A 27598-nucleotide genomic window follows, 5' to 3' on the forward strand; every position below is an offset into this window, starting at 1 on the left:
GGTTCTATCAAGATAGTACTTGGCTGTAAATTCAGACTTTAAATTCACCTCACAACATCTTGATTGGTTGCAATTCGGCAGGTAATCAGCAGGTGATCATAGCTTATTTAAGGTGGTATTGTGACATTTCTTATCTAACAGGTTTTGGTGGTTTATTAAGATGGTATTAAAATGTTTATTATTCAGAATGTTGAGAAAAAATTTCAAACCGTATCCACATTCAGCAACATATTATCTTTTCATCTCTTTCCATAATCAGAGTATACATTGAGTGTCACCAAAATTCTGTTCACATTAAGAATCTCTACCCCAAAGAGCTTACATCCAAATTAGTTTACTACATATTATAAAGGGTTATAAATGGAAGTTCATTTTGCTTGCCTTAGTAAAAAAAAAAAAAAAGAAAATTGTTTAGTTAAAAAAGAGAATTTTTTATTTATAGGAAGCATATATAAGGATTAAGATCCTATACAGAGATACTAATATACATTTTCATCTTATTCATTAATTTCGACTTTATGCAAGATTCATCAATAGTGGTTGAGGCATCAAAAGTGTAAATAAGATATACATTGGCTATTCTATTAGAAAAGGAGATGGATCTAACTCAGAATCCAGGCCATGTGGAAACTAGGGCCTAGATTTAGAGTTTTGTCTGTAAAGACCCGCGGTGCTAACGCTGCTTTTTTTTCCAGCGCACCCTTCAGACAACGCTGGTATTTTTCTGAATGGCTGCGTTAGCCTCAGAAAAGGGAGCGTTGAGCATAATTTAGCTCCACTTCAACCCTCAATACCAGCGTTGCCTACGGTAGCGGTAAGCTGGAAAAACGTGCTCGTGCACGATATCCCCATAGGAAACAATGGGGCTGAGCTGGCTTAAAAAACCTAACACCTGCAAAAAAGTAGCGTTCAGCTCCTAACGCAGCCCCATTGTTTCCTATGGGGAAACACTCTCTAAGTCTACACCTAACACCCTAACATGAACCCCGAGTCTAAACACCCCTAACCTTACACTTATTAACCCCTAATCTACCGCCCCCGCTATCCCTGACACCTACATTATACTATTAACCCCTAATCTGCCGCTCTGGACACCGCCGCAACCTACATTAAAGCTATGAACCCCTAATCTACTGCCCTTAACATCGCCGACACCTATATTATATTTATTAACCCCTAATCTGACCCCCCAATGTCGCCGCCACCTACCTACACTTATTAACCCCTAATCTGGCGACCGGACCTCGCCGCCACTATAATAAATGTATTAACCCCTAAACCGCCGCACTCCCGCCTCGCAAACAATATAATAAATTTTATTTACCCATAATCGGCCCTCGCGAACATCGCCGCCACCTACCTACAATTATTAACCCTTAATTTCCCGCCCCCAATGTCGCCACTACCATAATAAAGTTATTAACCCCTAAACCTAAGTCTAACCCTAACACCCCCCTAACTTAAATATAATTTAAATTAATCTAAATAAATTTACTATAATTAAATAAATTATTCCTATTTAAAACTAAATACTTACCTATAAAATAAACCCTAATATAGCTACAATATAACTAATAGTTACATTGTAGCTATTTTAGGATATATTTATTTTACAGGCAACTTTGAATTTATTTTAACTAGGTACAATAGCTATTAAATAGTTAATAACTATTTAATAGCTACCTACTTAAAATAATTACAAATTTACCTGTAAAATAAATCCTAACCTAAGTTACAAATACACCTAACACTACACTATCAATAAATTAGTTAAATAAATTACCTACAATTAGCTAAACTAAAATACAATTACATAAACTAAAATATATTACAAAAAAACCCCACTAAATTACAAAAAATAAAAAAAATTACAAGAAGTTTAAACTAATTACACCTAATCTAAGCCCCCTAATAAAATAAAAAAGCCCCCCAAAATAATAAAATGCCCTACCATATTCTAAATTACAAAGTAATCAGCTCTTTTACAGATTGAACTCGCATTCTATTGGCTGATCGGAACAGCCAATAGAATGCGAGGTCAATCCGATTGGCTGATAGAATCCTATCAGCCAATTGGAATTCGAGGGATGCCATCTTGGATGACGTCCCTTAAAGGAACAGTCATTCGTCGTTAGTCCGTCGGTTGAAGAGGATGGCTCCACTCCGCTCCGGATGGATGAAGAGAGAAGACCCCACTTGGATGAAGACTTCTACCGGATGGAGGACATCTTCTTGCCCCGCTTGGATGAAGACTTCTACCAGATGGAAGACCTCTTGTTGCTCCGCTTGGATGAAGAATTTGGCTCGGCTGGGTGAAGACTACTCAAGGTAGGGAGATCTTCAGGGGGTTAGTGTTAGGTTTATTTAAGGTGGGTTTGGGTGGGTTAGAATAGGGGTATGTGGGTGGTGGGTTTTAATGTTGGGGGTTGTATTTTTCTTTACAGGTAAAAGAGCTGATTACTTTGGGTCAATGCCCCGCAAAAAGCCCTTTTAAGGGCTGTTAAAAGAGCTGATTACTTTGTAATTGCGGTTTAGGGGTTAATACATTTATTATAGTGGCGGCGAGGTCCGGTTGGCAGATTAGGGGTTAATAAGTGTAGGTAGGTGGTGGCAACGGTTGGGGGGGCAGATTAGGGGTTAATAAATATAATATACGTGTCGGCGATGTTAGGGGCAGCAGATTAGGGATTCATAGGTATAATGTAGGTTGCGGCTGTATCCGGAGCAGCAGATTAGGGGTTAAAAAAATTATTATAGGGTTTGCGATGTGGGGGGCCTCGGTTTAGGTGTTCATAGGTAGTTTATGGGTGTTAGTGTACTTTATAGCACAGTAGTTAAGAGCTTTATGTTCCCGCGTTAGCCCATAAAACTACTGACTTTTTTTGCGATTGGAGTCTTGTCGGTAGAGGGTCTAACGCTCACTTCTTCCAAGACTTGAAGCACCAGCGTTAGGCAAATCCCATTGAAAAGATAGGATACGCAATTGACGTAAGGGGATCTGCGGTAGCCTCTAGTCACGGAAAGAAAGTGAGCGGTAGACCCTTTCCTGCCTGATTCTAAATACCAGCGGGCGGTAAAAAGCAGCGTTAGGACCCCTTAACGCTGCTTTTGACAGCTAACGCCAAACTCTAAATCTAGCTGAATGTGTTCCAATTATATATTAATTCTGTTTCCTTATATAAAAGTATTTTTCTTCTTAAATTGAAAGAGTTCACAGCTACATTCATTACTTTTGGGAAATAAGAACCTGGCCACCAGGAGGAGGCAAAGACAACAGAGCCAAAGGCTTAAATACTCCTCCCACTCCGCTCATCCCCTAGTCATTCTTTGCCTTTCGTCCCTGGAGGTTGGCAGAGAAGTGTCAGCATTTTTAGTTTTTGTTTTTTATCTCTTATGGAGGGTAGTACTCTTCGGCATGGGACAGGAATTTTAAGTAGTCCTGTCAGTCTCTCAGTGAGGGCTTGGATGAAAGTTAGAGTCCGGAGATGCAGGGAGAGTCTTTATGCAAAACCATCCTGACTCAGATTAACAGCTCCTCAAGAAATCAGCATTGTCAAACTTCGCTCTGCTGCCTGCTTTCTTCTCTCAAGTCCATGGCGGAGGCGATGCTACTATCCGTCACACTTGAAAGGCTGTGTTTCTGTTCCACGGCGTAGATTCTGGTAAGATTGTTTCATTTTACTTTATTCATCAAAGTACTGTAATGTAAATGTTTTCCCGAGAGGCTACCACCTTGCGGGTCTAACTAATCATAAGGGTCTCAGTGAGTCTCTTGTAGTATCTGGGAATTGAGCGTTAATATCTCCTGAGGGGGGTTATTGAACAGGGGGGTTTATAATCATGTTTGTTATTGGATTCAATGTTCTAATGTGTGATGTTTATGGGCTCATGTTTTGGAACATTGAGGCCTTTGGAAGTGACACAGCCTTTTGGTTGGCCACGCTTTTTGGACTGTGCGGTTCACCTTGTGTTCAGGCGTGGTTACGTTCCGTTTTCCATTTCCACATTCCTGAACGTGTGGTGAAGGAAATTTTCTGGTCCACAGGGGTCTGGTCATAGGAGGTGTGCCCCAGCCATTGGGGGTGTCAGGTGCATTTTTGTTTTTACTACTTTAGTCCATATTTATATATACTCTATCTAGTTATGGAGGATTCTGATGCTGAGACTGTGCTAATTTCAGATTCAGTTATGGAGGATTCTGACACTGAGACTATTTTGATTTCAGATTCAGATTCTGTGTCCAGTGACGAATCCGGACTGGCCTTGTTGACACACGTCAACCAGTTTTGTTCCGTATGCCATTTCAGACTGCTTGGTTCCTCGGGCTCGGGAATCAAGGGACTGCTGAGCCATCTGCCTTTGGGAGTCCTGTTCTCCAAGAGGCAAGTTCCCTACCAATTCACACTTCTACACATGCGGGTGACCCAGTTTCTTATTCCTCCATGCAGGGTGGCGTGTTCCCCCCAGAGGTTGCAGCACGTTTTCGCTTCCACATAATGTTGTTCGTCTGCAGAGTCCAGACGTTTATTTGAGAATGTGTTCATGCCCTATTGTCCTGAGCCTTCCACTTGGAGAGGGCCTCTACAGTTCCCTGCAGGTGTAACTGTCCCTGAGTGTTGTGCCTTCCGGATTGAGCACCTTTGCATATTGCTCAGACATGTTTTTCAGTTATTGAATGACCCTATCGTTAACAGATACAGGGATTTTCAGTTTGCTAATTCGAATGGTGCACCTTATTAGACAAGTGGGGATGAAGTAATCTCCTGATTGTCATTTGTTTGAGATCTTTCCCAGTTTTGAAAGATAGGGCTCCGTTTGGCTGGTCCTGCGGGTAGGCCTGTGTCTTTTTGGGCGTTAACCTCCGGGTTGCCTTATATTTTATTTATATCCAATGGGATGTCTGTTATTTGTTTTTGTTTCCTTCTGGAACATTCTGGGATTGATACTCTTCATTACTTCTTCGAAAGTTGTTTTGGACATGTTAAAAATGTCTGTTTTCCGTTTTTTTCCCCTATGAGGGAGAATTTATGCAGCTTGCTGGTTGGGAACCTAGGTGCAGGCTGGTCCTGTCGGGTTCGTTCGGTCTTGCGGATGTTCAGACACGTGGCGCTGTTCTGCTTGGCTGGTTTGGTAGAAGTGCTCAGGTTATCATTGTCTTTCATGTTCAGCTAAGCATTCGAGAGGACCTGTGGGTCCATGAGGTGGGAATGATTGTTTCAGTCCTTATAGCCTTCAGTCATAGATGGCCGGGCAGGGGAGTTTTCCGCTGCATCACTCTATCTGACATCTGATTTCATCAGAACTGAGAGTTTTTCTCCCCCATGTGGTGGAGGGTTGGAGGGTTTAATGCCCCTTACCGCAATTGAGCGGTTTGGCCTTCATTTTTAGGCCTCTGAATATGTCCTTTTGGGCTTGATCCAACAGCTTGTACAGGATAGCTGTCTAGCTTGTGGAAGGTTTGCAGTTTGAAACCAGTTGCAGCTCTTGACACCTTGCAGGTGTTTATAGTTTATCTAGATGCAGCTCTTACTCTTTAAAGTGTACTGTCTGTCTGAGTTATAAGAGACCTTTGGGTCTTCTTCCATTGTCTCTGGGCGAGTAGATCTCCTTTTAGGGATCTGTGTGATGGTTGTTCACGTCGGGGACTTTGTTTAGCTCTGGGTTTTCCGGAGCTGGGTAGGCGTAGTGCTTTTTCTCTTCCTTGTGTCCTCAGCTTGTGCGGAGGTGATAGGGAGACTAGTCCTGCTAGTAGGATTTTTTTTTACCTCAAGCTATCTCTTGGTTGTCCTGAGGCTCTGAGAAGTATCTTAATACGTCTTCTAGCCTTGCTCCTTGGAGCATTGGACTTTAGCTAGTGGTGGGTACTTCCTTTGGTCGGGGATTTCGAGTTCTTCTCGCTATCCAGATTCTCTGGATATGCATCCATACGCTTGTGTCTGGCTTTTTGGCCAGTTGAGGTGTTTGGTTCTAGGGTAAGGTTTGCCTAAACTATTAGGTGCCCTGTTTTTCTCCCTGAGACTTCCGGTTGCTGAAGCTTCACTTGGCCTTTTTCCTGACCCAGTCTTGGGTGGTTTTGAAATCTTGGTTCTCAGGGCTGATCAGGGTGTTCCACGGTAGTGGGAACTTGGGCTATGTCCTTGCTCCATCTACCTAACCTGGTCATGGTTGGCCAGGTTTTCGGAGTATTTTTTATGCTTTGCCACAGGTAGCCCATGTCATCTGGTGGTTAGCCGTGTGGCTTGAGCCTCAAGGGTGGTTGGTTCATACCCATCTTCTGGCTTTGGATGATCAATTTCTGGTGTGCCTTAGGGTTGCATTCCCCTGATTAGCTTGCCAGTGTTCCCATGGATTTGGTACTATGAGAGACTTCTTATTTGTGCTATATCTACATGCACGGCAAGTGAAACAAGGGAAAAATCCTCTTACTTCTTGTCCTTTCAAATCTACATCCCTCAAGGATGTTCCTTTTCTTTTAAACTTACTTGGGGCCAAACTGGTTTTTATATTTTTAGCCTTTCTGTATACTATTTTAGGGAAAGGGGGGATATTATCCCCTATAATCAGATGCCAATGCTTCTGTACAATTTTCTTTATTATGTGGTGATCACTACTATAATTGGTAATAAAAGGGACATCTATAATATTCTCATCGGTTTTATTCTTAGCTGGTTTATAACCAATTAAAGTATTCCGATCTGTATTGTTTGTCCTCTCTTTAGCGTGGTCTATAGTCTCTTTAGCATATCCTCTTTCAAAAGAGCCATGATAAAAAAATAAGGACAGAGGATTAAATTGGTCTTTTTAGATAAATACACTAATAAAGGTCTAATACCATGAGGCTTAAAACTTAAAAAAATTGCACACTTACTCTAAGTTATAATCTTCAAAATGAATGGGATTGAGTTTAAAAAAAAGTATCAGATGGGCTAATAGAAATTTTAAAAAAAAAATCAAGAAAAGAGATTCTAGAAGAAATAAATACACAAATTATTAGTCTAAAAGATAAGATAGTGGGGAGGAAAGAAGAGAGAATATAAAGAGAGACAAAAAACTAATGATAGGGAGATTAGAGACATTGAAAAAAGACATTATGATCACTAAATGGAATAAATTGAAAAGAGATGAAACGGAAGCAATGGATATTAGTACTCCCATTGAGGCTCAAATTCAAAAATTAGACACAAAATCCACGCTTGATGCACAAAATGGGACTAAGAGAGGGTACAAAAAAGTTGAACAGAATAAGAAACATTGGACAGAGAACAAATAATCAATATACGGATAGAGCACCCAATAAATATAATAGGGACACTTATAATGAATGGGGGAATACAGGAACACGAACATTAGTTGGAAAAACAGGCATTTTCATAGACTACAATAGTCGGTCAGGAAATTACAATCAAAGAAAGTTATTATAACAGAGGTTATGATAATAGGGGTGGAAATAGATTCACACATCATCCTTCTTACAATGAAGGATATTATCACAGTAATAGCAATAGGGGTTATAATAAATAAAGTCACAATCCTGCTTATAATGCAGGATATGATTTTAGTAATGGAAATAGAGAGTATGATAGACACAGGTATAGTATCAAAGAAATACCAATGGCACTACTTATAATTAAACTAATGTTCCCATAATTGTGATTACTGACTAGTAAATATTTCAAAAGGAGGAGGTGCTTGTTCTGATAACTAATTTTAAACAGATCAGAAGGAGCTGAACAAAGAGTACAAATATAGCACTCACAACTTTAGATAAAACTATAATTGAATAGGAACAAAGCTTGAAAATAATTTAAAACTTAACTTTTACTAAGTTAGTTAAAATGGAGGGTACCAAACTAATACATTCAAATTTGCATATGCTTATTAAGGTTAAGTAAGGTACAATGATGAATTGGAACACAAATGATGAAGTAATCCTTAGATGGTATGGGGTTAAGGGTATGGCAAGTATTGAATCCTAAATTCTGGATAATTCCTATGGAAATATCAGAGAACTAAATCTGAGAGTGAGCACCAATTGAATTGGTTGTGAATATTTGAGGTTACCACTGTAAAGAGACCCACAGTTGGAAACTCTGAATAGTGCCTCTCAGTTAGCCAAATGATAAAGCCTATCTGAGAATAGTTTTCAAAAAATATATATCAGAGACTTAAATTACCCATAGTTTGCCAAATAATTGAGCACACATATGTAAATAGTTACAACTCTGGAAATGCTATTGTGGGTATTTTTTGTGTTATCTGGAATATATTTAAGATGTATATCTATGAAATTGTCAGAATTATATTGAAGGATATAGAAGGTAAGGGCTTATGTTGAAAAACCAGAGTCCAATACCATTTTATTACCAAGTAATATTACCCGAGACCTGTAACTGTTAGTTTACCAAGTGCTACCTTGGGGAACATTCAGAGTTCATGTTAAAGAGCCAATGGCAAAAATACAGTGAGGAGAGACCTCAGAGCTATTTGTAGTTGAGTACCTTTTAATACCAGCTCTCTCTGGAAATATGGTGAGGAGAAACCCCAGAGCTATTTGCAATTGAGTACCTTTTAATACCAGCTCTCTCTGGGAATACTAGAGACCTATACCTTTTAGTTTACCGTATGGCACCTTGTAGTTTGCCAAATGTTGAGGCACATAGAAATGAATATAAGTAGTTATAAATCTGGAAATACCAGAAGCCTATACCTATTAGTTTACCAAGTATTGCTATTTGTAGTTGAGTACCTTTTAATACCAGCTCTCTCTGGAAATATGGTGAGGAAATACTTCAGAGCTATTTGTAGTTGACACAGGTATAGACCAGAAAATTAATGGCGAACACCTACACATAATAGATTCACTCCATTGGAGAATGAGAAACATGTGAATACTACACAAGAGGAGAATAGACACAGGTATAGACCAGAAAATGAGTGGCAAATACCTACACACAATAGATTCACTCCATTGGTGAATAAGAATCATGGGAACACTACACGAGAGGAGAATTAATTAGGGAACAGCCCTTTGAGGGAGGGCACATCAATGAATCTATTAGAGGTAGAAAGATAAGAAGAGACAAGGGGAAACTGAAGAAAAAGGATCTTCCAGGAAAGAGAGGAGGGATATCTAGAAAAAGAAGCAAAAAGACAGACATAGAAGTAGATAAATTAGGAGTATTCAATATTAGCAAGATTGAACTAAATAAGGAAGAAAAAAGGGTATTGAGTCTTGGGTTATCATTTGCCCCCACCACCAGTATGAATACATTTGAAACCCACTTGAATGTGAAATTGACTTTAAAACGTTTCTTTACGAAACATCCTCTAGAGCGTGGTATGAACCCAACAATAAATCCAGTAAGTAATCATAAGAAATATATATACAAAAATTTGAAACCTAAGTCGACCTTCAATCCAACTCATGATAAAGGGAGTCATTTAGATACCTTTGAGAAAGCAGTAACATCTGATCTCAGAAAAAATAATAAATTTAGGAAGGTCACTTATAATCTGACTAAAACTGAGAGAAAAACATTAGATGCTCTAAAGAATAGGGATGACATTATCATTAAAATGGCAGACAAAGAAGGTGGAATTGTAGTGATGGAGAGAGAACAATATATATCAGAATCTAAGCGCCTATTAGGTGATGTAAAGATGTATAAAAAACTAGATATGGATCCAACTAATTCTTACCTCAAACAACTAATAAGGATAGTCAGCACAGGTAAAGACAAAGGGATATCAAATGATGGAGAATCAAAATTCTTCATACCTTCTTTCCCAAAAGTACCTATATTCTATTTCCTCCCCAAAATCCATAAAGATATTCATAACCCCCCAGGTAGGCCAATTATATCTGGCATAAAATCCATGAAATCTAATCTCTCACAACATATAGATAGATTTTTACAAAAATATGTTCAAAAATTAGATTCCTATATTAAGGATTCAACCAATGTGTTACAACTTTTAGAAAATACACCAATAAAAGAAGAGATCATATTAGCATCCTGTGATGTCTTATCTTTATATACATCAATAGAACACAAAATAGGGATAGCAGCAGTTAGGAATTATCTGGCGAAAGATAATGATATACCCCTAGATCAAAAAGAGTTTATTCTGGAATGTATTGGGTTCATACTAGAACACAATTATTTTTAATTTAATGGCCAATATTTTTTACAGTTAGAGGGAACAGCAATGGGAATGAGATTCACGCCAAGCTGCGCTAACCTATTTATGGGTTACTGGGAGGAGAAATTCTTGTCCTAGGTGAAGCTTGGCGTGCGTCTCATGCTCTTTAAAAGATATATCGATGATACACTCATTATCTGGAGAGGAAGTGAGACAGGATTGATCAAATTAGGATTGAAATTCACTTATGAATTTAGTCAAGAAAAGATCAATTTCCTGGATTTAGAGATTTTGGTGGAATAAGGAAGATTTGAAACTAAGACATTTTTTAAGCTCGTTGATTCTAATAATTATATTCATGGGAGAAGCTGCCACTATAAAAAATGGGTTGATAATATACCTCTAGGACAATTTCTAAGAATCAAGAAAAATTGCTCAAAGACCACTGATTATGAACAACAAATTGCCATATTAGAGAAAAGGTTTTTTGAAAGAGGATATGCTAAAGAGACTATAGACCATGCTAAAGAGAGGACTAACAATACAGATCAGAATACTTTAATTGGTTCTAAACCAGCTAAGAATAAAATTGATGAGAATATTATAGATGTGCCTTTTATTACCAATTAAAGTAGTGATCACCACATAATACAGAAGCATTGGCATCTAATTAAATCAGACCCGATTATAGGGGATAATATCCCACCTTTCCCTAAAATAGTATACAGAAAGGCTAAAAATATAAAAACCAGTTTGGCCCCAAGTGAGTTTAAAAGAAAAGGAACATCCCTGAGGAATGTAGATTTGAAAGGACAAGAAGTAAGAGTTTTTTCCCTTGTTTCACTTGCCGTGCATGTAGATATAGCACAAAGAAGTCTCTCATAGTACCTAATACAGGTCTAGAATTCATAATAAAGGATACCATAAGATGCATACAAAAAGGGGTAATATACATGATCCAATGTACATGTAATCTTATATACTTGGGGGGAAAAACTAGGAGCTTGAGGGATAGGATAAGGGAACACCTTTGTTGTATTGAAAAAGGTAATTTAGAAACACATCTATATAAGCACTTTCAAGAGATACACCACAATAACATACAACATCTAAAATATTGGGGTATCTGTAAAATATGGCATGATTGGAGAGGGGGAGATTTAGAAAAAATACTTTTATATAAGAAAGCAGAATTTATACATAACTGGAACACATTGTTTCCACACGGCCAGAATTCTGAGTTAGATCTATCTCTTTTTCTAATAGAATAGCCAATGTATATCTTATTTACACTTTTGATGCCTCAACCACTATTGATGAATCTTGCATAAAGTCGATATTAATAAATAAGATGAAAATTTATAATAGTATCTCTGTATAGGATCTTAATCCTATATATGTCTCCTATAAATAAAAAAAAAAATCTCTTTTTTAACTATTTATTCTAATTTTTTTTTTTACTAAGACAAGTAAAATGAACTTCCATTTCTAACCCTTTATAATATGCAGTAAACTAATTTGGATGGAAGCTCTTTGGGGTAGAGATTCTTAATGTGAACAGAATTTTTGGCGACACTCAAGGTACACTCTGATTATGGAAAGAAATTAAAAGATAATATGTTGCTGAATGTGGATACAGTTTGAAAAAAGAATTATTTCTGAATAATAAACATTTCAATGCCATCTTAATAAACCACCAAAACCTGTTGGATAAGAAATTTTTACAATACCACCTTAAGTAATACCACCTTAATGAACTACGATTACCTGTTGAACAACAAAATGTCACAATACCACCTTAAATAAGCTATGATCACCTGCTGATTACCTGCCAAATTGCAACCAATCAAGATGTTGGGAGGTGAGTTTAAAGTCTGAATTTACAGCCAAGTACTATATAGATAAAACCCCATTAGTGGGTAAAACATGTTGATGGTCTGAGGCTGTGTTTGTACACTTTAAAATTGAATCGTTTGGCCAAACGCAACTAAGAAAAGAGACACTCTTTGTATCTTAACATCAGAGATTGGTGTCAATCTGTCCTGCGTAGGTTGTACTAAGAGCAGGATTAAGCGTAAGAAATTGAATCCCATCTTGGCAGGTGAACTAAACAGGTGGTATTTGGGGTGTGATGTTATCGTGGAAATCGCTATAGAGAAATAATCACTGGAATAAGGAAGCTGCTCTTGTGGCTGCTCCCAACTTTGAAAGATAGAAGATTTGAACAGAATCACAGACCACAGAGGTACTGTAAGGTATATTTTTTACATTAGCCACGGCAGGCTAACAACCAAGCAGGAAGGCATTATTACACATATTGAAGATATAAAGTCAAGTACTGACTATACCTATATATCTGCTTTATTAGGCCTATCACCAAATTAATAAGGCATATTTTGTCTGCAGTACACGGCTAAGTACGTATAGGACAAAGTGTACCATCTACGCCTAATTGTTTACATATTGGGAGACGTCCCAGGACTATATTGTTCACCTTTACTATTTGGGTAGCCTCAAAGAGCTAATTTTATGTGTTTTTATATAAATGCTGGAAGTTTTTTATTGATTTTTTTTTGCTTAAATAGCTAATAGATTGAATTCTATAAATCTGCAAATAGCTATTGCTGTTGTTCTTATGCTACATATAGAAATATATTTCTTACATATGTCTTTTATTTTTATATTTTTTATTTAATTAAATTGTGCATTTTAAGTTAAGTGAAAGTGTTTAATGCGCCTGAAGACCTACCGTAAAATGTAAGGGTTAAAAAAAAAGAAGTTGCACAAATCACAACATAAGTACATTAAATAAAGTATGTCACGCATATATACACTATCTGAAAAAAATATTCGTATAAATATAAAAATATATATATTTATAAGGTTTAAACGTATATTGTATATGACAAGGTGTTTGACTGGAAATGACTATATTATATATATATATATATATATACATATATATATATATATATATATATATATATATATATATATGTCTAAATATGTGTGTTCTGTATATACATATATATATACACATAAACACACACACATATATATATATATATATATATATATAAATACATACACACACACACATATATATATATACACACACATATATATATATATATATACATACATACATACATACACACACACACACACACACACATATATATATATACATACATACACACACACACACATATATATATATACATACACACACACATATATATACACACACACACACACACATATATATTATATATATATATATATATATACATACATGTGTATTGATGTGTTTATATATGTATATACATACATATATATACATATGAACACATTTATATAAAGTACATAGAAACACATATAAATACACTTTGGAGCCTTTCGTAGACAAATACTTAAAACATGAATATAATAATGCATGAAATATTATTTTTTATTTTATTATTTCTTACTGTGATTTTAATGTAAATATTTCCCATTCCAGTGTTCTTTACATAGAAGAAAATGGTCTTTGCATTTTTAATATATATATACATATAATGTATATATCTATATAGATATATCCTTTCAACCTATGTTGTTGCCAATTAGAAAATATGATGAAAGGTTATGTCCCTTAAATGCTCAGTTAGAATGAGAATGTCCAGGAATTAGGTATGTCTGATATTTTCATATTATTTTACATGTATGAAAATACATTAATCAACATATGTTTTGGGGTCTCTACACCAATTAAGTAAATGACGCACCTGCTTTGCTACAGCCCTTGCCAAGTCTTTGCATGTTTCTGTTTTTCCTGTACCTGCAGGTCCCTCTGGAGCGCCACCAAGATTCAGCTGTAAAGCCCCCATTAAAGTCCTAAAAAAAGGAGATTTTTATGATTGAGAAATATAATTGAAAACCAATCTCTTTATAAATTCAATCTACTACTTAATCCATAACGATGAAAATATCTAGATTTTAATATCTGCTTCAGCTTAAAGTTTTTTTTCCTTTATACTCCCTGGTGAGTCTTTTCATTAGTTTTCTGGAATGATGGTTAACAATAAAGGATTTCAAATGGAATGTAGTGGTTATTATCAGCCGAGGCAATGTTCCCTGAATATTATTAGCTGAAATAAAAAATATGCTACGTATGCTCTTCTCTTTCCAAAAGTTTAAAATCTTGTACAAATTGAACATTTGAATAAAATATATATATGATACAAATAAAAATGTATTATCTCCTATGTTTTCCCCTTCTGAAATAACAACATTATACTTTTTTATTTTATATATTTATGCTCATGTTCACAGCCACAAGCTGTACTCTAATTTCTGAGAAAAGCATGAAAAGGGCAATATAGCAGCTTGAGAGATAGCAAACAAAAATAGATCAGTTAGAACTACTTGTCAGAAACTGGTCACTCTAATGAGTATTTGAGGTCAATGTTTTAACACAAGAAAAACGCCAGACTAAAGCACGTCTCGTAGATTTCTGTTAGTCTTGTTTTGAAACAGGCATTTAAAACCGTGCGACTGTTCTATAAAGATCTTTATCAAATGTCAGTTTCTTCAATTTTGTAAAAACAAAGTTAATTAGGAACTCATGTTTTACAAGAACTACAATGGTCGGTCAAATAATCTGTCACCAGTTTCTAAGCAGAAGCAATAGAACAGAAAAATAGTAATAGAATATAGCTGCCTTCAAACATTCTATTTTGGTTTTAACCCTTTTGCTGCAAGATAGAGAGCAATGTGACACATGACGAAAAAACAAATTCTACACAAGATAAAAAATAAACAGAATAAGAATTGTCATAAGTCTTTGATTGTCTGTATTTATTGATAAGGCAATGTTATTTAAAGAGCAAATTAAGGAATTATTTTGCTTATTGTGGTAAACTGCTACTTCTCCGTTAATGAAACATTGCAGCATAATAGCACTTACCACTCACACCAAGACATGCACATCCAGATTCAGCCAAATGTAGAAAAACTACAATTTATTCAATAATTGTCTTTATTTTTGCCGGAGATGTTGGTGTTATATCTTTCACTTGGATATTCTAAGTTGCACTGAGTAATTACAACTAGATAAACAAAAACAGTGTCTCTCTTTATTTCAGGCTGCAAAGCAACACAATGTGATTATTTTTAAGGGGGGCGATTCTTTTCAATACCCACTGTAGTTTTGAGTATGCTTAGCTTTACAGTAAGCAGTGTTTACAAAGTTATTTAACTTCTGGGTAGATGCTTCATCCTCAGACTGAAATGGTTTCAGCATGGGTATGTGTGATTGGCTGTGTATATTGGGGTTATCACAATATTTAAACTCAATTTTTTTTTTAGGTGAATATCAATATTTTCTAAATTTGAAACCACATTTCTAGGATTTTGTAATGTAACCATAATGGGGCCGATTTAACAAATGGCGGGCGGACATGATGTCCGCCCGACATCGCTAAATGCCAACAGCATAAGCTGTTGGTATTTAACATTGCACAAGCATTTCTTGTGAAATGCTTGTGCAATGCCGCCCCCTGCACATTCTCGGCCAATCGGCCGGTAGCAGTTGGTGTCAATCATCCTGATTGTATCTGATTGGGATGATTGCAGTCCACCACCTCAGAGGTTGCGGATAGGTTAAGGAGCAGGGGTCTTATAACCGCTGCTTCTTAATTTATGTTTCCAGGCGAACCGGAAACATTGAGCGGAGCAAGGAGCATCGGCTGCTTGATAAATCTCCCCCAATATGTTAAAAGAATATTTGAATACAAAATGACATGTTATAAATAATAAAAAGGCCATTTATGCATTACTGATCCTTGATAGGGAGGGGCGAATGTTTCGTAAAATTCTAAAAATTAAACTAATTTTAACACATTCATTCGATTTGAATTTCAAATGTTTGTACAACATTCAATCATTCGTTTCATGTATTCGAATTCGAAAAAATTGAAATCATATATAAGTAATAGTATTTCTAATGCTTTATTTTAATGTAATATTCAAATTATTGAATATTCAAAGTCAAAAAATTCAAATTTATATATATGTAATAGTATTTCTAATGCTTTATTTAAATGTAATATTCGAATTATGCAATATTCAAATTCGAAATATTTGAATTTATATATATGTAATAGTATTTCTAATGCTTTCTTTAAATGTAATATTCGAATGATGCAATATTCGAAATAGAAACATTCAAATTTATCTATTTGTATATATTATATATCAATTTACTAAATTTACTTCTGAATAGTATTTGTTCAATCGAATGTTACATTTGAATTTTCGAATGTGGACATTCGATCTAATTATGAACATTCAAGTTCGAAAGTGACATTCGAAAAACTGTAAATAGCATTCAATTATAGAATTTTTGAGAATATTCGTTCTTGTGAACATTCGATTATGTAAATCAAATTTCTACAATAACATTTGTTCTAACATTCGAATTTGAATATAAACACATTCACCTATTCCTAATCCTTAATTACTATGTATTTAACCCCCACAAAGGGGTTAAGTACTTGAAAAAAGTTCAGCTCAAGAGCACCACTTATTGCCACCCCAGAGCAAAACATGACCAGTGAGACAATCAAGAGAGACAGACATACATAACTGCCAATCACTGGCCGTATGCTGCTTAGAAGCTGCAGGAACACAGAGCATGCACTTTTCTTTTTTATTAATGCAAAAATAACTTATGTTTTGTTTATAAGTTTAGCTCCATTAGGTTCAAAGCAGCTTGACTAGTTAGAAGCGGCAAACTTAAGGTGCTAAGCATGATTATTTTATTTTTTCATTTGCACTCTGTAATTCACACATAATTAAAACACTTGAACTTATTCAGGGCTCCATGTACTAAGAGGCGGGTGGACAGCTTCTCAACTCGCAAAGATGTCCGCCCACCTTCGCTACACATGGGCAGCGGATCTGTTGATCTGCTTGCCCGTATGTATCATTACACACTCATCGGATAGTGTAATGTCCGCCCCTTCATTCGTGCAACCAATCACGCAACTGAAGGGGCTGTCAATCACCGAGAGCGAGCGAGCTCTCTGTGATTTTCCCTCGCCACCTCAGAGGTGGTGTAGGGTGTAAGAAGCAGCAGTCTAATGACCGCTGCTTCTTACATTGCGGGAAGCAGGCTCGCATATGCGAACCTGCCCCACAAAGACTCCGGAGCAGGTTTCGCTGCTTCGTACATGGAGCCCTCAGTCTGATGTATAGAACTCAAAAATGTATTGCAATATTCCTTGAACAAAGCAAAACTTGATTATTGTACAGCTTAGATAGGACATAATAAAACACTGAACTTTAGTACACAGTATTTTGCCTGATGTAAATAAATTGTGTTCACTAGTATTTTACATACTGATATTTTATGAACATTTTAAAAATATGGGGTGAAATTCTTGGAGCTATAACTTAATCCAGATACCAAGAAATATACCTACAGATAAATATAGAATGCTGAAGATCTGGAATTAAAAAACCATCCTGACTTCGGCACCCTCTCATACTCAACACTTACTTCATATAAAGATAGTCTCATAAAGATATTTTAATACAGATATCTTACTCTGCATGTTTCTTTACAGTTTTGTACAGAGCAGCGATATGTTTAATCTATAATGAAACTGTATTTGTGAATAAGGAATTATGTTTAAACTGTAGTATACTGGCACTTTGTTCTTCATTGTTAGAAATATATCATGTGAGGTTGTACTTAAGTACAGATAAAGCATCTTTTAACTTACTAATATTGCCTGTTTAGAATCATTTACGGACACCTAGAGGAGCATTAAAACCCTTATATCCGTGTGTATGTAATTCTGGAAGGTGCATCCATGTACCAAACACAGGACTCCACATTACCACTTTCCTAAGGTTCTAAAAGCAACACAGGATATTAAGCCCACTCTCTATTCACCTATTTACTAATGTTCTCTTGTCATAAGAAACATCAGGGTACTGCTGATACTTCCCTTCCTTGTCATTCAGCTGTTAAGAATGTTATCCAAGCCCTTATAATCTTGTCTCTTATTATTCACTTGTCTGACCACTTAAACTCTTGCCTAAACCAATATTAAATTCAGATGTTCTGTTCATAATTCTCACTTTTAAATTCTCATTGCAGAAATCCCTCAATTAACGTTGCTTAGACACGCATATTAAAGGGACATTTAATGCAAAACTGCAATGTTCTAATTCATTAGGGCATATCAATATTGCATTACTGACCCTGGTTTATAATGCATTTATCCCTTGTATAGGGGTTAAATACATAGGTCAAGGCCAACTATTTGAACTAAACAGGGGATACAGTTGCACAACCTATCACCTGTCATGTTCTGCTCATGCACTGTAAGGCTTGTGGCTCTGATCGGGACTTTACCTATGTGCTTAATCATTTGGAGGGTTACATTCATAGTATTAGAGCATGTTATTTTTGGATTAGAATGTCACTTTAACCACAAAATCTTTCTCCTCTCTGTCACAGGAAATAATTGCTCTTATTTTTATTTACAATCTCATATTACTTTAATTATTCTCCCCTTTCTGCTGAATAATGTTTTTTTCCACTCTAAGTCCTGAATAAGTTAAAGGGACAGTCTACTCCAGATTTGTTATTGTTTAAAAAGATAGACAATCCCTTTATTACCCATTCCACAGTTTTGTTTAACCAGCACGGTTATATTATTATACTGTTTACCATTGTGATTACCTTGTATCTAAATCTCTGCAGACTGCCCCCTGCCCGTGCACAGCCAATCATGCACGGGCAGGAGTTGTCAATCTCCCCGGTCGGACGAGACCGGGGAGATTGAAATTTAGGTTAGGGAAGCAGCTGTTTGATGACCGCTGCTTGTTAAATAAGGAATGTAGGTTCTCTTGTGAGAACCTGCAGCTGTAGCGGGGCAAAGGGTTTGATAAATCGACCCCTTAATGTGATCAGCTCCCAGGACCTGCACTAACTATACAAAAATATACCTAAAGGGACAATTTCCTATACATTTTAAAGTCTGCAGGTAGAATCACTGGAAACATATTAAGGGAAAAATAATAGTATCGTACACTATCCGTTTTATTTCCAGAATGATTGTACTGCCCTCTTTTAAACTTAAAGGGACATAAAACCCAACATTTATCTTTTTATTTTTATTTTTCATTATTCAAATAGAGCATTTGATTTTAAACCACTTTCCAATTTACTTTTTACCCAATTTGCTTCATTTTCTTGGTATTCTTTTTTGAAGGAACAGCTATGCACTACTGGGAGCTATCTGAAGACATCTGGTGAACCAATAAAAAGAGACATTTTGTGCAGCCACCAATCAGCAGCTAGCTCCCAGTAAGCAATGCTGCTCCTGAGCCTACCGAGATATGCTTTTTAACTATCTAAGTATACCAAGTATACCAAGAGGATGAATCAATTAAAATAATAGAAGCAAATTGCAAAGTTGTTTAAAAACACATTCTTTATGAATCTTAAAGTAAGTATTTTGTGTTTCATGTCCCTTTAACTGCTTAAAATATGGTTCCTTTTTGGCAATGCCCAATTTAAAATTAAGTTCCAACCCCCTAAAACCGTGAGAGGAACAGTGTTTACAGGTGCTGCAATCCTACAGCAGGTATCTTTGCCTTCATTGCTGCGATGTGTGCTGTTGGAACAAAGTGAGCAAAATTGTTCTGTATACTAGCACAGTGTGTTACATCACTTATCTTGTGTATTCTTCTAGCAGAAAAGTAGCCAAATAAGTACTTTTTTTTAGTGGCACACAGGGGGTCAAATCACTGCTCTGTATGTTACTAGCCTAACTGGGGGGAAAATAAATTTCTGAGTTGACCTGTGGAGGAGAGAAAAAAATGTTTTGGGCAAATCTTTCGGAATGAACATTCTAAAACATTTAGTTTTTCAGAATATTTGTCTGCTGCACTATTCAGTTATTATTTTGTTTAAAATTCAACGAATACGGAATATTCAGGGAACATTTACATTGGTTTTCATTAAAGCTTACTTGTAGTCTTATACTTACCATCTAGTATACTGGGGAGCCGTGCTAATCCCGACCCTGCTTCAAAGAGCTCAGAAATTTGCTAATCGGAGGCTTAGTGTGGTAGATCTCAGAGCCTGCGCTAAAGGAACAATAGCGCACTAGAGGTAACTATTTAACCCTTTAAAGCTAATTTAAAGGAAATGAATACTGAAGAATTTAGTTTTCTTTTAATTAGTGCATTTATTGAGTATTACAGGGCAAAGGGTTGAATAATTATTTTCAGCACATTTCAAGAGATCACTCATTTCTATCTGTGTAACCTTCTGCTTTGTAATTGTATAATACGTTTTCATACTAGCATTTTAGATTAAATCCAAATTGTAATTCTTTTAACTTTCCCCATTAAGTTTCTAGATAACCTTAATAGTTTATACTGTGATGACATGAAAACATTTTCATTCCTTTTCACGCAAAAGGTCAGCATGTTCCATATTAAAGAAAAAGTGTTAAATAAATGGATATTCAACCATAAAAGACAGGTGGTATTTGAATCACTCTTGTGTTGTAATTTTGAAGCTACTTTAAATGTATTAGCTCTGCCAAAGACAACAAATCACATACAAGTTTGCTGCTTCCATGTACATAGCTACATTAATTGTTGTCTGGAAATGGCAGAATGACAGAATTTAGCGAGACACTAGTAAGACACCAAAAGACATTAAAAGAAATGTTATCTGGCAGGAGGGCATTTTTCTAAAGTTCCTATGGTGAATCATTATACTCACTTTGCACAAACTAAATGTGTTACTTTAAAGGTATTTATATTAAACAAATTTCTCTTTTCTTTTTGTGGTTGCTATGAGACAACCACAAAGCCTGTTTTAGAACAAACGTGTAATATCTGTAAAAATAAAAGGGTATCAGTAATCCTTGTTTAAAATAATGCAGTGCTATTCTCTATGGGACATGTGGTTTATTTAAATAGGATTTATATGTATATATTTCATAATTTATAAGATATAATAGGGTAAATGTTGTGCTTGCAGCATCTGCTGTTCTCAATTAATAATAAATGGTTGGAATGATAAATCTCCATTGTTTACTACATAATGTTTCTGTTTCCTTCTAAAAATATTTTTTTTATCATTTATTAATTGAATGAATGTAGTTATTATATTCCTAATAATAATCATTTAGATATGTGATTTTGTGTAATTATGCATATAGAAGCTATTATCAAGGTTGTTTCTATAGTATACAGTCTATAAAGGTATTTAAAGAATACCACTTCACTTATAATGCACATTTATTTTATGTTTAGGGCTAGATCTATCAAAGCTGAGGCGTACAGGGGCACGTATACGCGCCCCTGTACGCCTCAGCTCGCCTGTGACGGGGCAAAATTACCCGCAGGTAATCAACATTGCACATGAGCGCAATTTTGCGACGCATGCAATCCCGCCCCCTGCCCGCACACAGCCACGCGCGGGCAGGAGCTGTCAATCTCCTCGGTCAGAGTCGACCGCGGAGATTGAATTTCGCCACCTTAGAGGTGGCGAAGAGGTTAAGGAAAAAGCGGTCTGGTGACCGCTGCTTGATAAATTATGGCGAGCAAGTTCTTGTGAGAACTTGCAGCCGTAGGGCTTTGGTAAATCTCGCCCTTTATGTAGACAGTTCATAGTAAAGGGACATATGTTTAAATAACTAATCAAAATAACATTACATAATATATTTTAAAATAGAACTTGTTTAACTCCTTCCAGACTTTCTGTTGTTCCGCCATTATACTTAACTATAGCGATATGTAACTGATCCAGGAACATTCTACACAGTGATTGGTTAACTCGGAGCACAAGCTCATATACATTTGTCCTTAACTGGCTACAACAAAGGAGATCAGGAACATGAATTCTAGTATAATTTTCAGCACATACATCCCTTGTGCCAACAAAATCACAATGTCAAATGATTTTAAACAATTTCTTTTGTATACAAATCTTTTGCATTTTGCCACATATTTGCCGATACATGCTATGCCTATATAAAATGATGTAACATATTTTAATTATGTTATTATAGCACAATAAGTTTTTCCAATTGGTACTATTAATACTAATAATAATAATAAATACCACATTTTCTATACTGAGGGCAGACAAGGTTCCTAGCCATGGAATCTTTCCACCTGTGTTCAGGGAAGTGAGCAGCATCCACCACCTATATTTATCATTGCTCAATTGCTTGTGGAGCCCTGCCCCCTACTCTTGTGCAACCAATCGTACAGGAGCAGGGCTTGTCAATCACACAGGACAAATGAGTCCAGGACATTGTCACCTCATATGTCTCACGACTGCTGCTTTTTACCTTTCAATGACTCAGAAACTGCACCCACAACTTAATAAATGAAGCCCTATTTCTTTGATTCACAGATGAAGTCATCCAAGAAAAAACAGTAAAAGTTAAAAGCCGTAGCTAAATGGCTTACCTGAAACAGCGATCAGTAAGAGGTGTAAGAACAAGTCTCCCAATGTTGCCTAAGTATTCATAACCGTACGGTACAGTTGTAGTAACCATTCGTACAACAACGCTATTTTCTTCCCAGTAGTATCGCAGTTGTGAAATCCAGTTAAAATCTGAGGTGCTGCTAGTTCTAAGGTTGTTGAGATTAGAGACCACATCTCGAGCTGCAAAACAGAAATACATTTATTTTATTTTATGAAACAACACATAAAAAAATGTATTTAAAATGCCCACACAAGCCTGACTATGCTTAAAAATTAATTTAACATATTGTTTTTAAAACCAGCAAAAGTTTATGGATGGTGAGTTCTCTCATAATTCTGCAAAAACAGAAAAATACCAAAGTAGTATATAGTAGAAGCTTTTTTTACTAATATGATCCTATAATATAAAAGGCCAAGTGTGTTTGTCCGAAGCTGTCATACGCAGTAGAGACAGCACGAAAACAAACACATCTGGCCTTACCTGAAAGTGGGCGTGGCCGGACATGGGGGCATGGCTGGGTGGGGTGTGATTGGGCATGACAGGGCGGGGCCGGGGAAAGAGATAGAAAGAGAAGGGGAGAGACAAAAATAGATGGGAAAGAGATAAAGGGGGGAGAGAGCAAAATAGATGTGAAAGAGCAAAAGAGAGGGGAAAGAGCAAAAGAGAGGGGGGAGAGAGGGCAAAATAGAGGGGAAAAGCAAAAGAGAGGGGAAAGAGCAAAATAGAGAGAGAAAAAGAGAGGGGGGAGAGAGAGAGAGCAAAAGAGAGGGGGAGAGAGAAAATAAGAGGGGGGAAAGAGAGAGTGTGACAGACCCTTCTGTCAGGACTGAAGGAGTTAATTGTGTTTAGCTAAGAAACTAATTTCTAAAGACAGAGTTGCTGGCTCCAGCTATAATCTAATTAGTGCTAAGCATTCTATTGTTTGATCACCTCCAGAGAGAAAACGCCTAAGTGATAAGAAGGGCCAAGAGTGTCTTGTGGTTGAAGTGTTTAAGTAATATAATTCTATTGTATCATGTCAAAGGGCTTGTTCCCTCCATGTAATGTACAACAGTCTTTCAACCCCCATCTGGGGGGGGGGGGGGTCGTCAAACCTGTATAAATACTAGGCATCTAGCCTTTAATAAATGTCATTCTGTTTTAAACCTGAAAACTGGCTTGGTTGTGAATTGCTGATTCCCTATGCAGGACATTGTTCATCTGGTATTAACCTTGGTATCTTGTTGGTACCGTAACAATTGGTGGCAAGCGACGGAATGAACCTTATCGCCCAGAAGAGCAACTACACAAGCCAGTAACCTCAGGAAGAGGGGGATTATTACAATACTGACTAAGATGGAAAAGAGAAAAGTAAATTTTGCAGCTTTTAAAAACTTCCTGGAAACAGAAGGAGAGATTGATGGGTACCTTGCGGATTTTGAGAGGCAATGTGCACTACACAAGGTACCCGCAGAGGACTGGGTCACGATATTATCTGGAAAATTATCCGGCCGGGCCAGAGAGGCTTTTCGGGCCATTCCAGATGAGGAAGTCAGGGATTATAATACGGTAAAAGAGGCTCTGCTCTCCAGGTATGCGGTTACACCGGAGGCATACCGGAGGCGGTTTAGAGACACTGTTAAATTAGCTGGAGATTCCTACCTTGAGTGGGCATGTAAGGTGCACCGCACAGCAGCTCACTGGATAGCGGGGTGCCAAGCCATATCTGGGGAAGAGGTGCTGCAGCTATTCCTGTTGGAACATTGCTTCGACAAGTTACCCGCAGGAGTTCGAGAGTGGGTTCGGGACCGTAAACCCTCCACCCTGCAGGAAGCGGCTCGCTTGGCAGATGAGTATACGGATGCCCGCAAACTGGACACTGCTACCACTAAGCCCCCTGCTAGAGTGGAGTACAGACCCCCAGTCACCCCAGCAGCTGCCAGTTACCAAACCCCGGCGCACCGCTATACCACACGGCCTCCGGCCACGAACTACCCTCAGAGAGCCCTGTTCAATTTGCGGGGCTACTCACAACCGATTCGATGCTTTGGATGTAAGCAACTAGGGCACAAAAGACCAGAGTGTCCCCTAAACGCAGCGAACCAAGCGCAGTCCTGGAGAAGACCTGCCGGCGGAATCCCACGTAATCCTCAGCCTGCGGCCCGCTACGTAGAGGCGCAAGAATGCTGGAGCATCCTACATGAGGCAGACCTTGTGCAAGCTGCCCACCGGAATAACCGGCAACTGGTTAAAGTGAATGGGAAGAAGGTCAGTGGTCTACGGGATACTGGTGCTACCATGACCTTGCTTCAAAAGAACTTGGTGTCTGAGAAACAGTACACTGGAGACACTGTGGCTGTGAGGGTAGCAAGGGGCGATGTGTTCAGCCTACCTGTTGCCAGGGTACATTTGGATTGGGGAGTGGGCGCTAGACCTGTGAATGTGGGGGTCAAGAAGGATTTACCTGCTGATGTTCTTCTTGGAAATGACTTGGCCCCCCTTGTTTCTGCCTACGCTCCTATGGGTCCCGCTGATGTTAACTCTGTGACTACCCGTGCCCAGATCCGTGCAGCAGAGACTGACCCACCTGCTGCTAAGCCCCAGGACGCTGAGCTCAGTAAATCTCTATCCGCTATTGATATGTGGAGGTCCCGTTACAATGCGCTGATGAAGGAGAAGAGGAGCGCAGAGGAAAAAGCACGTTTAGAACGTGAATCTCTGCTAGACAAGCTGCACCGACAGACTGCAGAAAACACCAGCTTGAGAGTGGGACATGAAACCTTAAAGACAAACTTAGCGACACTTGAGGAGAAGCTGACGCTGGCTCATAGTGAGGTGCAGCAACTCAAGGGCACCCTATGTCAGTATGAAGGGATTGTGGATACCTATAAAGAGCAGGTACAGAAAACTCGTAAAGAAGCTGATGGGATTTTGAAGGACTGTTTAGCCCTAGTCTGGGCACTGAGGAAGTTGAACCCTTCTTTGTATGGACAGGAATTCTCTCTCATAACGGGAATACAGATGGATTGTCCTGGCAAACTGACATGCCTACCACCTCCTAGTCCGGTCATCCCCAGGTTGACCCGCCAAAGGGTCAAGCCGGGTCTGCCGGAGTGTTCCACAACGGGGGAGATATGTGACAGACCCTTCTGTCAGGACTGAAGGAGTTAATTGTGTTTAGCTAAGAAACTAATTTCTAAAGACAGAGTTGCTGGCTCCAGCTATAATCTAATTAGTGCTAAGCATTCTATTGTTTGATCACCTCCAGAGAGAAAACGCCTAAGTGATAAGAAGGGCCAAGAGTGTCTTGTGGTTGAAGTGTTTAAGTAATATAATTCTATTGTATCATGTCAAAGGGCTTGTTCCCTCCATGTAATGTACAACAGTCTTTCAACCCCCATCTGGGGGGGGGGGGGGTCGTCAAACCTGTATAAATACTAGGCATCTAGCCTTTAATAAATGTCATTCTGTTTTAAACCTGAAAACTGGCTTGGTTGTGAATTGCTGATTCCCTATGCAGGACATTGTTCATCTGGTATTAACCTTGGTATCTTGTTGGTACCGTAACAGAGAGCAAAATAGAGGGGAAGAGAGAGAGCAAAAGAGGGGGAGAGAGAGCAAAATAAGAGGAGGGGAGAATGGGGGGTGAGAGAGGGGGAGATAGAGGAGGGAGAGAGAGCAAAAGAAAGGGGGGGAGAGAGTAATAGAGAGGGGGAGAGAGAGAAAAAGAGAGGGGGAGAGAGAACAATAGAGAGGGAGAGAGAGAGCAAAAGAGAGGGATGGAGAGAGAGAGAGAGCAAAAGAGAGGGGAGAGAGACAGAGCAAAAGAGAGGGGGGAGAGAGAGCAAAAGAGAGGGGAGAGAGAGAGCAAAAGAGAGGGGGAAAGAGAGAGCAAAAGAGAGGGATAGAGAGAAAGAGCAAAAGAGAGGGATGGAGAGAGAGAGCAAAAGAGAGGGGGGAGCACAAAAGAGAGGGGGTATAGAGCGCAAAAGAGAGGGGGGAGAGAGAGCGCAAAAGAGAGGGGGGAGAGAGAGCGCAAAAGAGAGGGGGGAGAGAGAGCGCAAAAGAGAGGGGGGAGAGAGAGCGCAATATAGAGGGGGGAGAGAGAGAGCGCAAAAGAGAGGGGAAGAGAGAGAGCGCAAAAGAGAGGGGAAGAGAGAGAGCGCAAAAGAGAGGGGAAGAGAGAGAGCGCAAAAGAGAGGGGAAGAGAGAGAGCGCAAAAGAGAGGGGAAGAGAGAGAGCGCAAAAGAGAGGGGGGAAAGAGAGAGCGCAAAAGAAAGGGGAGAAAGAGAGCACAAAAGAGAGGGGGAGAGAGAGAAAATGCAAAAGAGGGGGAGAGAGAGAAAACGCAAAAGAGGGGGAAAGAGAGTGCAAAAGAGAGAGGGGAAAGAGAGAGCGCAAAAGAGAGAGGGGAAAGAGAGAGCGCAAAAGAGAGGGGGGAGAGAGAGCAAAAGAGAAGGGGGAGAGAAAGCAAAAGAGAGGGGGGAGAGAGGGAGCAAAAGAGAGGGGAAAGAGCAAAAGAAAGAAAGGGGAGAGAGAGCAAAAGAGAGGGGAGTGAGAGAGAACAAAAGAGAGGTGGAGCGAGAGAGAGCAAAAGAGAGGGGGGGAGAGCAAAAGAGAGGGGGGAGAGAGCAAAAGAGAGGGGGAGAGAGAAAGCAAAAGAGTGGTGGAGCAAGAGAGAGCGCAAAAGAGAAGGGGAGAGAGAGAGCAAAAGAGAGGGGTAGAGAGAGAGAGCATGGGGTGGGACTGCTGTACTGCAAAAAATGGCCCGTGTAAACGGGCTTTAGGACTAGTTTAATATAATATGTTTCAAAGTACCATTAATCAAGTAAAAGGGACCCTTAAAGGAATATGAAACCCAAAAAATGTATTTTGTGCTTCAGCCAGCGCAAACAATTTTAAAAAAAAGGTTTCCCATTTGCTTCTATTATCAAATCTGCTTTATACATTTATATTTAAAC

At 38.2% G+C, this 27598-nt stretch overlaps 1 protein-coding gene across 1 annotated transcript in view; it reads right to left on the reverse strand.

The window, feature by feature from the left end:
* Positions 1-27598, reverse strand: part of LOC128664413 (dynein axonemal heavy chain 3-like) — a 2586207-nt gene that overhangs the window by 1711172 nt on the left and 847437 nt on the right. The window contains exons 29-30 of the mRNA XM_053719244.1: positions 22639-22837; positions 13911-14019 (exon numbers count right to left, since the gene is read on the reverse strand). Of these exons, the coding sequence (XP_053575219.1) occupies positions 13911-14019; positions 22639-22837 (308 nt within the window). The remainder of the gene's footprint in view (positions 1-13910; positions 14020-22638; positions 22838-27598) is intronic.

This window comes from Bombina bombina, chromosome 6 (genome assembly GCF_027579735.1).
Source record: "Bombina bombina isolate aBomBom1 chromosome 6, aBomBom1.pri, whole genome shotgun sequence".
NCBI classification, from domain to species: Eukaryota; Metazoa; Chordata; class Amphibia; order Anura; family Bombinatoridae; genus Bombina; species Bombina bombina.